The 13,860-nt window shown below is 51.8% G+C and overlaps 1 protein-coding gene across 1 annotated transcript in view; it reads right to left on the bottom strand.

Annotated features, from left to right (window-relative positions):
• Positions 1–2,740: 2,740 nt before the first annotated feature.
• LOC309550706 (uncharacterized protein) overlaps positions 2,741–13,860 on the bottom strand; it is a 1,733,163-nt gene continuing 1,722,043 nt past the window's right edge. Inside the window, exon 12 of the mRNA XM_082251040.1 lies at positions 2,741–3,198. Within this exon, the coding sequence (XP_082107166.1) occupies positions 2,840–3,198 (359 nt within the window). The 3' untranslated portion in view covers positions 2,741–2,839. The remainder of the gene's footprint in view (positions 3,199–13,860) is intronic.

Raw genomic sequence — 13,860 nt, 5'->3', positions numbered from 1 at the left:
CCCCTAGTGTTAACCCCTCCCCTGCCAGTGAAATTATTACAGTGACAGTGCATATTTTTAGCACTGATTACTGTAGTAATGTCACTGGTTGTAATGTTCTGGTACCTTTGGTACCCTAATTCTATTTTCCCTAAGTGTATGCGCCCCACCATTCTCTTTTGGTAAGGTGCGCATACACCTTTAAGACCGATGCTGTCATCACTGAGCGCCGCTGGAGCGGCTATTTCAACCTCCGGCGATCTCACTCACATGTTCGTTCAACGCCGCATAATCTGCCTTGAAGCTCGCATGCTTGCAAGCATACCTCGCAATCGGAACCTCGCTGCTGATCCCTGTATCCCGCTACCGGATCATCCGCTCTTGCCGAACCTCTCCTCTGCTATATTGCTACTAGTGATAAGTACCCCACAGGGGAATCCTCTATAACCTTCATACTAAAGCTTACACTATCTAGCTCTGCATACTAAGGACTGTTACTACATCTGCACTATTTAGATTGCTAGCTCTTGAGCCTACTATCATCTGCTCTTGCACTGGGTTAGTCTCTCCTGTATGTTCACCTGCTACTCTATCATCTGCTACCATACATGATTGCTAACCTATCTGCATCCCATCTGCTACTATCTTACTTTCAAGAACATTCCTTTCAAGTGTCTGTCACCTATCATCTCTACCCAACCTGTCTCTTCAGCCTATCATCACTATATTACTATATACATAAGTCACTCCAGGAACATCTTATTGAGTGTGTGTATTTACTTGCTGAATTGAGACTATCCACACATGATGAGTCTTGGGAGTTGGGATTGGTGTCTCAGCGTTTCTCTACATGACTACTGAAGTGGAATATTTCTGCAGCTGCAAATCCACATTATACATAAAACGCAGGAGCGTTACACTGGTCCCCCCAAAAGTGTCAGTTAGGTGTCCAATTTGTCCCCCGCAATGTCGCAGTCCCGCTATAAGTCGCTGATCACCACCATTACTAGTAAAAAAATAAATAAATAAAAATCCCTTAAAAATAACCTATAGTTTGTAGACGCTACATATAACTTTTGTGCGAACCAATCAAAATACGCTTATTACGATTTTTTTTACATTTTTACTATTACCGACTTTTTTTTTATTGGATGTGTTTTATAGCAGAAAGTAAAAAATATAGTTTTTATTTTTTTAAAAGAATGTCTGGACCAGAAGGTTTTACTCCCTTAATGACCAGGCCATTTTTTTCCGATAAAGCACTGCGTTACTTTAATGGACAATTGCGCGGTCCAGCAACACTGTACCCAAATAAAATTGATGTCCTGTTTTTCTCACAAATAGAGCTTTCTTTTGGTGGTATTTGATCACCTGTGTGGTTTTTATTTTTTGCGCTATAAACAAAAAAAAGCGACAATTCTGAAAAAAAAAAAAAAACAATATTTGTTACTTTCTGCTATATAACATTCCCAACAAAAAAAATTTAAAAATCCAAATTTTTAATAATTTTAGGCCAATATGTATTCTGCCACATACATTTTTTTGGTAAATAAAATCCCAATAAATTAATTTTGATTGGTTTGCGCAAAAGTTATTGCGTCTACAAACTAGAGGATAGATTTATGGCATATTTATTTATTTATTTATTTTACTAGTATTGAAGGCAATCAGCGATTTTTAGTGGGACTGCGACATTGCGGCGGACAAATCGGACACCTAACTGACACTTTTAACACTTTTGGGGGGACCAGTGACATTACTAAAGTAATCAGTGCTAAAAATATGCACTGTCACTGTACTAATGACACGGGCATGAATAACAGTGTCCTGAGCTTTGAAGTGTCCGGTGCAATAATGTGCCATAAATGTCATGTTCATACAGTGTCTTAGACAAACTCAGATACAGAATCTTCATATATCACAGCTATCTCCCCAGTGAATGTTCATTCCAAGGAGAAACTTCCCAAGTGAGACCTCAGGAATATTTTTACTCACAAAACAGGGACAATTTACTGACACTGTGCATTTTTTACTGACATTCTAAAATATGAAGAAAACAATTCGAAACTAAACCAAGCAATATTTAAACAATATAAATATGATGTAAAAAATTAACAATATCAAGTTATCTGCCCAGCTTAACATTTAAAAAGTCAAACAGTGTAAAAAAGGGAGAGAAGCGGGAAAGGAGAGGGAGAATAGAGATATGAGGGTGTGACGGAACAGGACACCCCGACTGGATATCTCCGCCAAGAAGACTGCTTCCTTTAGAAATCTGGAACACGGGATCCGTGAATCTGGCTATAGTTACCCCAAGAACTCGACAGTACAAGTTTTGGGGTCAAACCAGAATGAACTGTTTATTAAAACCAACTCACAGACTTTTATACATTTGAGAAGTATGCCATTGGCCAGTCAAATATTTACACAAAATATTACACAATAGTTACGATAACGAGGTAGGGCTGACCATGATATCATTAACATACCAATTAACTGGGCACTTAAATCAGCCTAGGCGGAATGCACAGAATGCTAGCAGGCAAACAATAGATGACACAATTAAACACCTGAACATTCAGGAATCTCATTCCAGGCCAGACACACCGGCATCGAGATCCCAAAGAACAATAGACAGCATTAAACTGTAACACATCCCCATAGCAGACAATGGGCTTCAGTGTGAAAGACAGATGGCTTGAGTTGATGAGACTATCAAAAAGAATTGCTCCACAAAGACAGTGGCCAGGAGTCTAGCCTCCTAATTCTGTGACAATACTTCCCCCCTGTTCCATAGTCCGGCAGACCCAGCTAGATCCAATACGGGTCAGCTTGGGGATGTCCGGGAGCCATACTATAATCACAGTTCAGTTTGCCGAGAAAGTCCATCTGCGTTGCCATTTTGTCGTCCCGGCCTGTACTGTACAGAAAAGTTGTAGGGCTGCAGGGCAAGACTCCACCTCAATAAGCGTCCATTGTCCCCGGATACTCGATTCAACCAGATTAAAGGGTTGTGGTCAGTGAGCACCGTGAAGGATTGTCCATAGAGATATGGCTGAAGTTTTTTCAGGGCCCACACCAGCGCTAAACATTCTTTTTCCACGGCTGCATACCCCACCTCCCGGGGTAGTAACTTGCGACTGATGTAGGCAACAGGGTGCTCACTGCCGTCGGCTCCCACTTGGCTTAGAACTGCTCCCAACCCAAAGGTAGAGGCATCTGTATGGACACAAAATCGTTTGGTTGGGTCAGGAGCAGCTAAAACTGGGACAGAAATCAAAGCATTTTTCAGGCACTTGAAAGCATTTTCGCACTCTGGGGACCACAGGACCTGGTGAGGAAGATTTTTTCTGGTCAAGTCAGTCAGGGGTTTAGCTATTGTGCTATAGTCGGGTACAAACCTCCTATAGTACCCTGCAGTGCCTAGGAATGCTAGGACCTGGGTTTTTGTCCGGGGGGTGGGCCAGTTTGCAATGGCCTCTACTTTTGCTGGGTCGGGTCGCTGTTGCCCACGGCCTACCCGATGCCCAAGGTACTGAACCTCGGATGTCCCTACGTTGCATTTCTCCGGTTTTAATGTTAGTCCAGCAGCCCTGATGCGATCTAACACAGTACCCAAGTGGAGAAGATGTTCCTCCCAGGTATCGCTGTAGATCGCAATGTCATCCAAGTATGCACAGGCATAATCCTGGAGGCCATCGAGGAGTTGATCTACCATCCTCTGGAACGTTGCCGGAGCATTCTTCATCCCAAACGGCATGACCTTAGACTGGTACAAGCCAAAAGGGGTGATGAATGCTGACTTTGGAACAGATTCCGGATCCAGAGGAATCTGCCAGTACCCTTTGCATAGGTCAAGGGTAGTTAGGAAACTACCTCGGGAAATGCGGTCTAACAGTTCATGGGGCATGGGGTATGCGTCAGTCGTTGTGCAGTCGTTTAGTCTACGGTAATCTATGCAGAAGCGGGTAGTACCATCCCGTTTGTGTACTAACACTACTGGAGATGCCCAGGGGCTATTGGAGGGTTCGACGACTCCTAAATCGAGCATGTCCATTATCTCCTTCCGCATACCTTCTCTCACTGACTCGGGTACCCGGTAAGCCGCTTGCCGGATAGGTGGCTGTCCTGGGGTCTCCACCCGGTGCACTGTCATTGTAGTGTACCCAGGCTTGGTGGAAAACCTGTCCTGACGCTGCCTAAGGACCTGCCTGGCCTGGTCCTGTTGCTCTGGCCCTAGCTGCCCATCTAACCTCACTGTCTCTACACCTGCTCTGTCACTATCTCCCACCGGCAGCTCTGGTAGGGGAAGGTTCTCGGAATCTTCCACGGCGGGAGCACATATGGCAGCTATCTCCTCGGGCCTCTCTTGGTACCCCTTGAGCATGTTCACATGGAAGGTCCGCTCGACTCTTTCATCCGAGCACTTAGCTACCAAATAGGTAGTGTCACATATTTGCTGTACTACCTTGTAGGGTCCCTGTCAAGAGGCCTGTAATTTGTCCGTCTTTGTAGGCTTGAGGGCAAGAACTTTCTGCCCTACAGCCAAGGTGCGGTCCCGGGCAGTACGATCATAAAACCGCTTCTGCCGCCCCTGCGCGGTCTGAAGGTTCTCCCGCACGGTGTCCGTGAGTTCCTTCAGCCGATCCCTGAGCGCTAGTACATATCCTACAACAGAGGTCTCCTCAGCCCCTACACCTCCTTCCCAATGGGCTATAAGTAGATCTAGTGGCCCCCTCACCCATCTTCCATACAATAGCTCAAATGGGGAGAACCCCGTAGATTCCTGCGGCACTTCCCTGTAAGCGAACAGGAGGTGCGGCAGAAATTTCTCCCAGTCCCGGTGAGTAGTTGCGAATGTCCGCAGTAGTTGCTTCAGCGTTCCATTGAACCGCTCACATAGTCCATTAGTCTGGGGGTGGTAGGTAGAACTCTGTAGAGGCTTTATTCCACAGAGCTTCCACAACTGCCGGGTCAGGTCCGCAGTAAACTGGGTCTCTTGGTCTGAGATAATCTCCTGAGGGAAACCCACCCTGGCAAAGATCTGAAGCAGTGCCTCCACCACTGTCTCTGCATGGATGTTTGTCAGGGGAATTGACTCCGGGTAACGAGTAGCATAATCTACCACCGTCAAGATATAGCTCTTCCCAGAGGGACTGGGTCGGGGTAATGGTCCTACCAGGTCTACGGCTATCCGGCTAAAGGGCTCAGCTATGATTGGTAGGGGGTACAAAGAAGCTTTAGATCGGTCACCCTTCTTTCCCACCCGCTGACAAGTGTCACAAGTACGACAATACTGTTTGATGTCCCTAGTTATCCCTGGCCAGAAGAAAAGCTGAGTCAAACGGTGATGGGTTTTGGTCACTCCGAAGTGACCAGCTAGGGGAATGTCATGTCCGATGCTAAGCAGGTCGCGCCGATATTTCTGCGGCACGACCAGCTGTCGCTTGGGCACCGGATGGGATCCCTTCCCTTCGGTCACCCGATAAAGTAATTCCCGATCCCACTCTATCCATTCCCTTTCTAATCCCCCGGGGTCCATTCCTGCCCTCTCCCGGTAACCAGCTAACGTCAGGTCAGATAGTAGTTCCTGGGTAAAGTCATTTAGGGTAGCCCAGGTAAGGGGTGGTACAGTCTGGTCGAGGTTAGGGAAGTTAGGTCTCACCTGGGTCCCATCATCGAGTGCCGCCTTTGCTTGCCTTGCTTGCTTTCGGGTGGTCGCAGGGAAGGCTTCTGGGGATAAATCCACAAGGAAAGATGAAGAAAGATGCCCCAAATCATTTCCAAGTAGAACATCTGCGGGTAAATCTCTCATAACTCCAACTTCCACGTCTCTGGATCCTAAACCCCAATCCATATGCACTTGGGCCGTAGGGATGTGTAAAACTTTTCCTCCAGCCACTCGCACGGCTATGGACCTCCCGGTCTTCTCGGTCGATGTAACCATCCTGGATTGTACCAAGGTAATAGTAGCTCCGCTGTCCCTGAGTCCTTGGGCAGGTCGCCCATTCACCCTTACAGCCTGCCGGTGGTGACTGTGGTTGTCATCTGCAGCAGCTTGGATCGGGTTCACCTCATGGAGTAGCCCAAACTCCTCTTCACCCCAACTGCTTGAGGTAGATGGTGCGGCCGCTCGGGCTGGGCTAGGGGCAGCACGGTGCCATGAACTGGCATTGACATTCAGAGGACAGTTAGCTCGTTGGTGTCCCATTTGATTACACCCATAGCAGCGAGGCCCAGTCTTCTGGATGGGTATAGCCGGTCGGGCCTTTGCAGGGAGGGTGACTGACTGCCAGGCAGATGGTTGGATATGGACAGGTGCTGGCAGTGGTCTGGGGAAGCTGCGAGGCTCTGGTTGGTGGGATCTCCGGGTATCCATATACTGGTCGGCTAGTTCCGCTGCTTTGTCTACCATCAAGGGCTTTTGGTCTTGAACCCACTGGCGCACTTCAATAGGGGATTGTTTGTAGAACTGTTCCAGTAGGACCAGCTGGGCAGCATCCACTAAGGTAGTCGCCTGACAGCCAGAGAACCATGCATCTACCGATCGGGACATCTGATGAGCCCATTCCGTATATGGCTGACCCTCTTCCCGTTGTAATCTGCAAAATTTGGACCGATGAGCTTCAGGGGTGATTGCGTATCTTGCCAGCAGCCGCTCCTTGATCCGCTCATAGTCTTTTTTGTCTTCCGCAGGTATGGCTTCGAAAGCATCCAGTGCTCCACCAGACAGCTTGCTGATGAGGATGGTGACCCAGTCAGCTTTGTCAATTCCCTGGAGACCACACTGTGTCTCAAAAGACATGTAGGTATCGGTCGATTTCCTCCACCCCATCCTGGAAGGGTCGGAACGCCGCAAAGGGAAGTTTCTTGCGGATACCCTGTTCTGCAACTGCAGTACCCCCCATCTCCTTCTGGACCTCAAGCATTTTCAGGCGGGTCATGTCTGTAATTACCTGGGTGATCACCTCTTGGGGGGGAGTGGTGCTGTAGAGTGACAACCACCACTGGATCTCTCGCTGGAGCTCGGACATTCCGGACCCCTCCATTGCTGGCCCTCTGTTTCGGTCGCTGGCTTGGTCACTCTCCATCAACTCAGCAATTAAGGTGGCCTTTGACTTGTTGCCAGCGTTCTGTCCTCTTGATTCCAGCAGATCCTTGAGTGTGGTTCGCTTAAGGCTGGAGTAGCAAAGCTCCATCCAACAAGATCCCGTTGGTGGTTTGGATGTTCCAGGCACAAGGAAGCATCCCACCGCTGCCAACCAAATGTGACGGAACAGGACACCCCGACTGGGTATCTCCGCCAAGAAGACTGCTTCCTTAGAAATCTGGAAAACGGGATCCGTGAATCTGGCTATAGTTACCCCAAGAACTCGACAGTACAAGTTTTGGGGTCAAACCAGAATGAACTGTTTATTAAAACCAACTCACAGACTTTTATACATTGGAGAAGTATGTCATTGGCCAGTCAAATATTTACACAAAATATCACACAATAGTTACGATAACGAGGTAGGGCTGACCATGATATCATTAACATACCAATTAACTGGGCACTTAAATCAGCCTAGGCGGAATGCACAGAATGCTAGCAGGCAAACAATAGATGAAACAATTAAACACCTGAACAATCAGGAATCTCATTCCAGGCCAGACACACCGGCATCGAGATCCCAAAGAACAATAGACAGCATTAAACTGTAACACATCCCCATAGCAGACAATGGGCTGCTGTGTGAAAGACAGATGGCTTGAGTTGATGAGACTACCAAAAAGTATTGCTCCACACAGACAGTGGCCAGGAGTCTAGCCTCCTAATTCTGTGACAGAGGGGAAAAAGAGAGAGAGGAGAACACAAAACACACAAAGAGCCCTTCCTTCACATTACCACACGGCCTAGAAATGAACCAATTAGAAGGTTTTAAGCCAGGTCCTTAAAGAAAAGGCATGCCATCAGGAGACAACTGTACCACCTACAACCACGGGTAAGAGTCTAGCTTAGAATATTTGATAGCGTCATCACCCCAATCCTGATTAGGGTATGACCGATGCCCACTCCTGATCTTTAGCATAAACCACCCCTTTCTAATCCTTCTAAACAAATGATACTGACAACGACTTTGGATAAAATTGTGGCCTGTTAAGGCCATTTTATTAACAACCAATTTAAAACATTGTAAACAGTAAACCATAAATACTCCAGTACACATAAGAGAATCAGGGGTTGTTGGTCTTGGGAGGCACCAAAATCCAATTCAAAAAATGGTATCAGTATCCAAAAACCCAACGGTCCCCAGCCGCGAGACACCAGCTCAGGAACAAACACATTTTCCACTGATACCCTTTGTTAACACATCCCGGTTAAACCCCTATTAACCGGGATACACTATAGGGCTCCATACCGTAGATGGGTCACCCTATGCACTGACCAAAAAACCTGTTACCGCCTCCAAAGACCCCCAACCGCCACAAACAACAACAGTACCCCAATAACCCCAACTCCAAATCCGAATCGACATCCACCACGTTCACATTCCGAAATCCCAAACTCAAAGGGCGGGAGGGCGGGGATTCCTCCTTCTTCCTCTGCTGATCCTCACGATTCTGCTTGACCGGAAAGAGCCCCACCCAGTGCAGCCACACTGAGCCCCCACCCCTACCTGGCCTAATCCAATCCTCTTCCTGCACCACCAGCCACAGCCCACCATTTAACCCTATCCCACCTCCTTTTTCCTGTGTCCCCTATCAACCCTATCATGAGGCCCTGCGCTTATTTTTTTTTTTGCTCCGGGCCTATCTTGATTAGGGTATGACCGATGCCCACTCCTGATCTTTAGCATAAACCACCCCTTTCTAATCCTTCTAAACAAATGATACTGACAACGACTTTGGATAAAATTGTGGCCTGTTAAGGCCATTTTATTAACAACCAATTTAAAACATTGTAAACAGTAAACCATAAATACTCCAGTACACATAAGAGAATCAGGGGTTGTTGGTCTTGGGAGGCACCAAAATCCAATTCAAAAAATGGTATCAGTATCCAAAAACCCAACGGTCCCCAGCCACGAGACACCAGCTCAGGAACAAACACATTTTCCACTGATACCCTTTGTTAATACATCCCGGTTAAACCCCTATTAACCGGGATACACTATAGGGCTCCATACCGTAGATGGGTCACCCTATGCACTGACCAAAAAACCTGTTACCGCCTCCAAAGACCCCCAACCGCCACAGCTCACAGGTGTGACACCTTACACCTGTGAGCCCCGCCACACTCGCAGAGCCCGTTGAACTCCATCCTGAATCCCAAGAGTCCACAAGTCGGTACCTACAGCATTCAGGTGCACACCGTCACTCCGCAGGTAACGCCACGTGTCCACTTCCAGCTCCCCATGCCTGACCACCACTCCTCCATTACGGCAAACAAAATGGCCAACAGCCTTGTTCACCTTAATACGGGCCTTGTTCAGACTCGCAGCGGACCTGGCAAAACGCCAAGAGGACCGCCCCACAATGTCCGACCAAACTATAACCAAGTCGGGAAAGGAGGTGCGCAGCCTGAGAAAATCAAACTTGATATCTCGTATGAGCAGGCGCATGGAACGGACCCCCAGATCGTTGCCCCCCGCGTGCAGTACCAGGACGCCCGGGGCTCGGTCCAGCCGCGCAAAACGATGCACTTCCGGAAGGACCTTGCACCAGAGCAAACCCGGCACGCCAATCCAGCGGACAACAGCCTCCTCCCGAGAAAAACCCAATTGGCGCCCGTTGGGCCGCACCTCAGCCCTCCTGGCCCCCCAGAACACATAAGAATGCCCCACGATCCAGATCAGGCATGCAGCTCCCTCTGTAATGAAACAGCAAGAAAACATGACAAAACCAGACACACAACAGAGCCCCCCGACGTACCACAAATCACAACAAATGAGGACGAACGTACAACTTGAAACGGTTAGACTCCCATCTACCAATACGCCTCAACACTGAATCATCCACACCCCACCTGGCAGCCTCCGTAGCCGCCCCGATGCGGAAGGAGTGCGAAGAATAATCCCCGGGCCTGTAGTCCAACACAGCCAAACACTTATTCAAAACCGCCCTGAACTGGAACTTAGACAAAGACGACCCGTCCAGGTGTACTAGGAAAGACCCCCCAACCGGGGGGCGTGCCCCCAGAAACTCCCGAACCACCGCCACCGGGCAGAGGGGAGAACCCCCCACCCTGTACAAACGAACATACGTACCTCTGCCTGCCTGGTCGGTCTTGGACCTCCGAAGAAAAATCACCACCGCATTAGCGGAGCAACTCACCTCTCCCACCAAAAGGCCCCCAGGAGACTTCCTATTAGCACTCACCAGTTCCCCAATGCGGAACGCTCCAAAAAAGGCCAGAACGAAGGCCGTCTGGAACAACAACGCCTCGTACGGAGAGGAGCAGGAGCAGCCCACCTGCCGCACCAACTCCCCCAGCATCCCGAACGATATCGGGCGACGGCCATCCGGCCGACGCGAACCCTGCCTATAACCCCTCAAAGCCTGGTGGACCACAAAGTCTTTCGTAACATCCGGAAGGCCCCAAACCTTAAACAGGAAGGCCAAACCCGCCAGCTTACGGCCGATGGCCGACGCCGACACCCCCCGCTCGAAATTCAAGCACAGAAAGTACAGCACAAGAGACGGAGAAGACATACTCACCGCATCCGCCCCGACCCAATCCAGCAGGACCGACCACTCCCTCCATACCTTGGAATACGCAGCCCACGTGACATCACTCAGCGACCTCCGGAGCAAACCAGCGGCGATCCCGACACAATGTGCCACAGCTCCGGCGGGCAAGGCTCCCCTTGGCGGTCCGCCTCCGGCGCCAACTCCCGAAAACGGACCTGCTGAAACCGAGACAAAGCATCAGCCACCGAATTCTCCACCCCGGGCAAGTGAACAGCATACAAGAAAACATTATACTGCAGACAACGCAAAACCAAGGGCGCAACAACCTGATTACCGGCGCAGACGAACCGGAAAGCCGATTGATAACCTGCACCACGCCCATGTTATCACAATGCAGCCGGACCTTCTTGTCCCTGAACTCCGCCCCCCATAGCTCCACCGCCACCACCACCGGAAAAAGTTCCAACAGAACCAAATTCCGCAACAATCCAGCCTCGCTCCACGCCGCCGGCCACGGCTCCGCACACCACCGGCCACCGAGGAAGGCGCCAAAACCCGTAGAGCCAGCCGCATCCGTATACAACTCAAGATCGCAGCTGCTGACCGGGCCTTGTTGCCAAAGTGACCGCCCATTGAATGACGTCAGGAAGACATGCCAAACTCGCAGATCGTCCACATGATCCGCGGACAACGTCACAAAGTGATGCGGCGACCGCACTCCCGCCGTGACGGCCGACAGACGTCGGCTGAAAACCCGGCCCATCGGCATGATCCTACACGCGAAGGCCAGCTTCCCAAGGAGAGACTGCAGCCGCCTAAGCTGCACCTTCCGCTTCCCCACCAGCAAGCAAATTTCCGACTTAAGATCCAGCAGCTTGTCCTCGGGCAAGCGACATTCCATGTTCTCGGAATCAATTACGATCCCCAAAAAACTAATCACCGTCTTAGGGCCCTCCGTCTTATCAGCGCCAGAGGAATGCCAAAGCGCCCCGCCACGTGTTGCACTGTGGCCAGCAGAACCCCGCACAACGTAGACGAAGGAGGGCCCACACACAGGAAGTCATCCAGATAGTGGATGACAGAATTTACCCCCGCCACTTCACGCACAACCCATTCCACAAACGAGCTGAACTGTTCAAAGAAAGCTCACGATATCGAACAGCCCATGGGCAAGCACAAGTCCACGTAGAAGGAACCCAGCCACTGGCAGCCCAACAGACGAAAGCTTTGGGGATGGACGGGAAGCAGCCGAAAAGCGGCCTCGATGTCCGTCTTTGCCATCAGCGCACCCCGCCCATACTGACGCACCCAAAATATGGCCGCATCGAAAGAAGTGTAAGACACCGCACAGGCCTCAGGATCAATGCCGTCATTAACCGACCCCCCTTTGGGAAAGGACAGGTGATGAATCAAGCGGAACTTGCCAGGTTCCTTCTTGGGCACCAACCCCAAAGGGGAGACCACCAAATCGGCCAAAGGGGGCCGAGGAAAAGGCCCCGCCATGCGGCCCAACGCAACCTCCCTAGCCAGTTTGTCCGACACCACCCCGGGGTTAAGCCGGGTCGACCGCAAATTGTTCGCCACCGGGGGAACGGCGGACATGGCGCAAGGAATAACAAAACCCCCCGAAAACCCAGCCTCCAGCAAGCGAGCAGCCGCCCGATCCGGATACCTACCTAGAAAAGGACGCATCCTTTCCACCATCACCGGCGTCATCCCTCTTCTGCTGAGCATCTCCGGAGCGTGACTTGCCCTGCTTAAAACAACGAGAGAGGGGGTGCGCGCCCCCGCAGCCGGAGCACTCGTGCTTAAAGCGGCACGAGGGCCCGAACTTGCAAGTCCCCTCGTTAAATTGCCAACAAAACCCTCGACGTTTTGCGGCCGGCTGTCCCGGGGCACTCTGACTTCTGGCCGTCCCTGGAAAAAAGGAAGACGACGCCCGCGCTGACGTCATGAGGCGCATCCACAGGCTAATGTCCTTATGGTCCCAACGCAGAGCAGGGCGGACCGCCTTGCGCTGGCGGAATTGCTCGTCATACCGAAGCCAAGCAACCCCGCCATAAACCCGGTACGCCTCGCCAATGGCGTCCAAATAACAGAACAAGGTGGAGCAATGCTCCGGCCTCTTCTCCCCCACCACACTCGCAAAGATGGCGAAAGCCTGCAGCCAATTGCTAAACGTGCGCGGAATCAACCTGTAGCGCCGCCGCTCCTCATCCTCCTTCTTGGATTCCTCCGGCTTCACCCGATCCAGGTTGAACTTCTCCAACGGAAGCAGCGTGAAGATCTCCACGTATTCGTCCTTCCAAATCTTCTCCCTGACCTCGGGCTTGAGGTGCGCCCCCAAGGGCCCCTCAAAGCAGACATAAACCTCACACTTCGCCGCATCCGCGAGCCGAACCGCATCCGCATCCTTACCTGTGGACTTGGGATCTGCAGCCTTGTCCCCCACCACCTGCGCGGGCGGCGCCACGTCCGGCGCCGAGACAGGCACCACCGGGGCGGCAGCCGCAGCTGCCGCCCCCAGCTCACCTGCGCCCGCCGGCGCCGAGCGAGGGGCCGTCCCCCGACCCCAAGCCGCGGTCGGAGAACCGCCGACCGACACCCCTTCAAAGCGCTGCACCAGAGACCGCAGCCCCGCCAGCAATCCCTCCAGCCCGACCTCGGCGCCCGCTACAGCGGGCGCGCCCCCCGGGGCAGATGGGACCCCCGGCCCCAGAGGCGTCCCCCCGACCCCCCCCGGCCAGGCCCAGTCCCCAACCCCCCAGACAAAGCCTGCAACACAGACAACAAGGAAGACTGAACATTAAAGGACTCACCAGGCCGGGCAGGGCTAGGCCCCGCCGCCGTAGATCCGGCATCCCCCGCTGGTACAGGAACCGGCACCTCCCCGACATCAGAGCCCGACAGCTCCCCTTCCGATCGCTCCTCCCGATCGTCCCGATCCTCCACCGGTGCAGGAGCAGCCAGCACAGAGGGGCCAGGCCGACCGCCAGTCCCCCCCAGCCGCAGACCTGACGACCGTCCAGCCTCGTCGCGCCTGGGACTCTTCCCGCTAGGCCCCGATCCTCCGCCATCCACGTCCGACTCTCCCGCCTCCACCCCCGACCGGGGTGCTTGCAGACTTGAGCCACCAGCCGCTCGGCCCGACTGGCTGATGGCCGCCGACGTCCGTCTCCCACGCTGAGCCGCCCCCACCGATCGGTC

This window comes from Pelophylax lessonae, assembly GCF_965119305.1.
Source record: "Pelophylax lessonae genome assembly, chromosome: 3".
NCBI classification, from domain to species: domain Eukaryota; kingdom Metazoa; phylum Chordata; class Amphibia; order Anura; family Ranidae; genus Pelophylax; species Pelophylax lessonae.
This window is presented reverse-complemented; position numbering and strand designations above follow the sequence as displayed.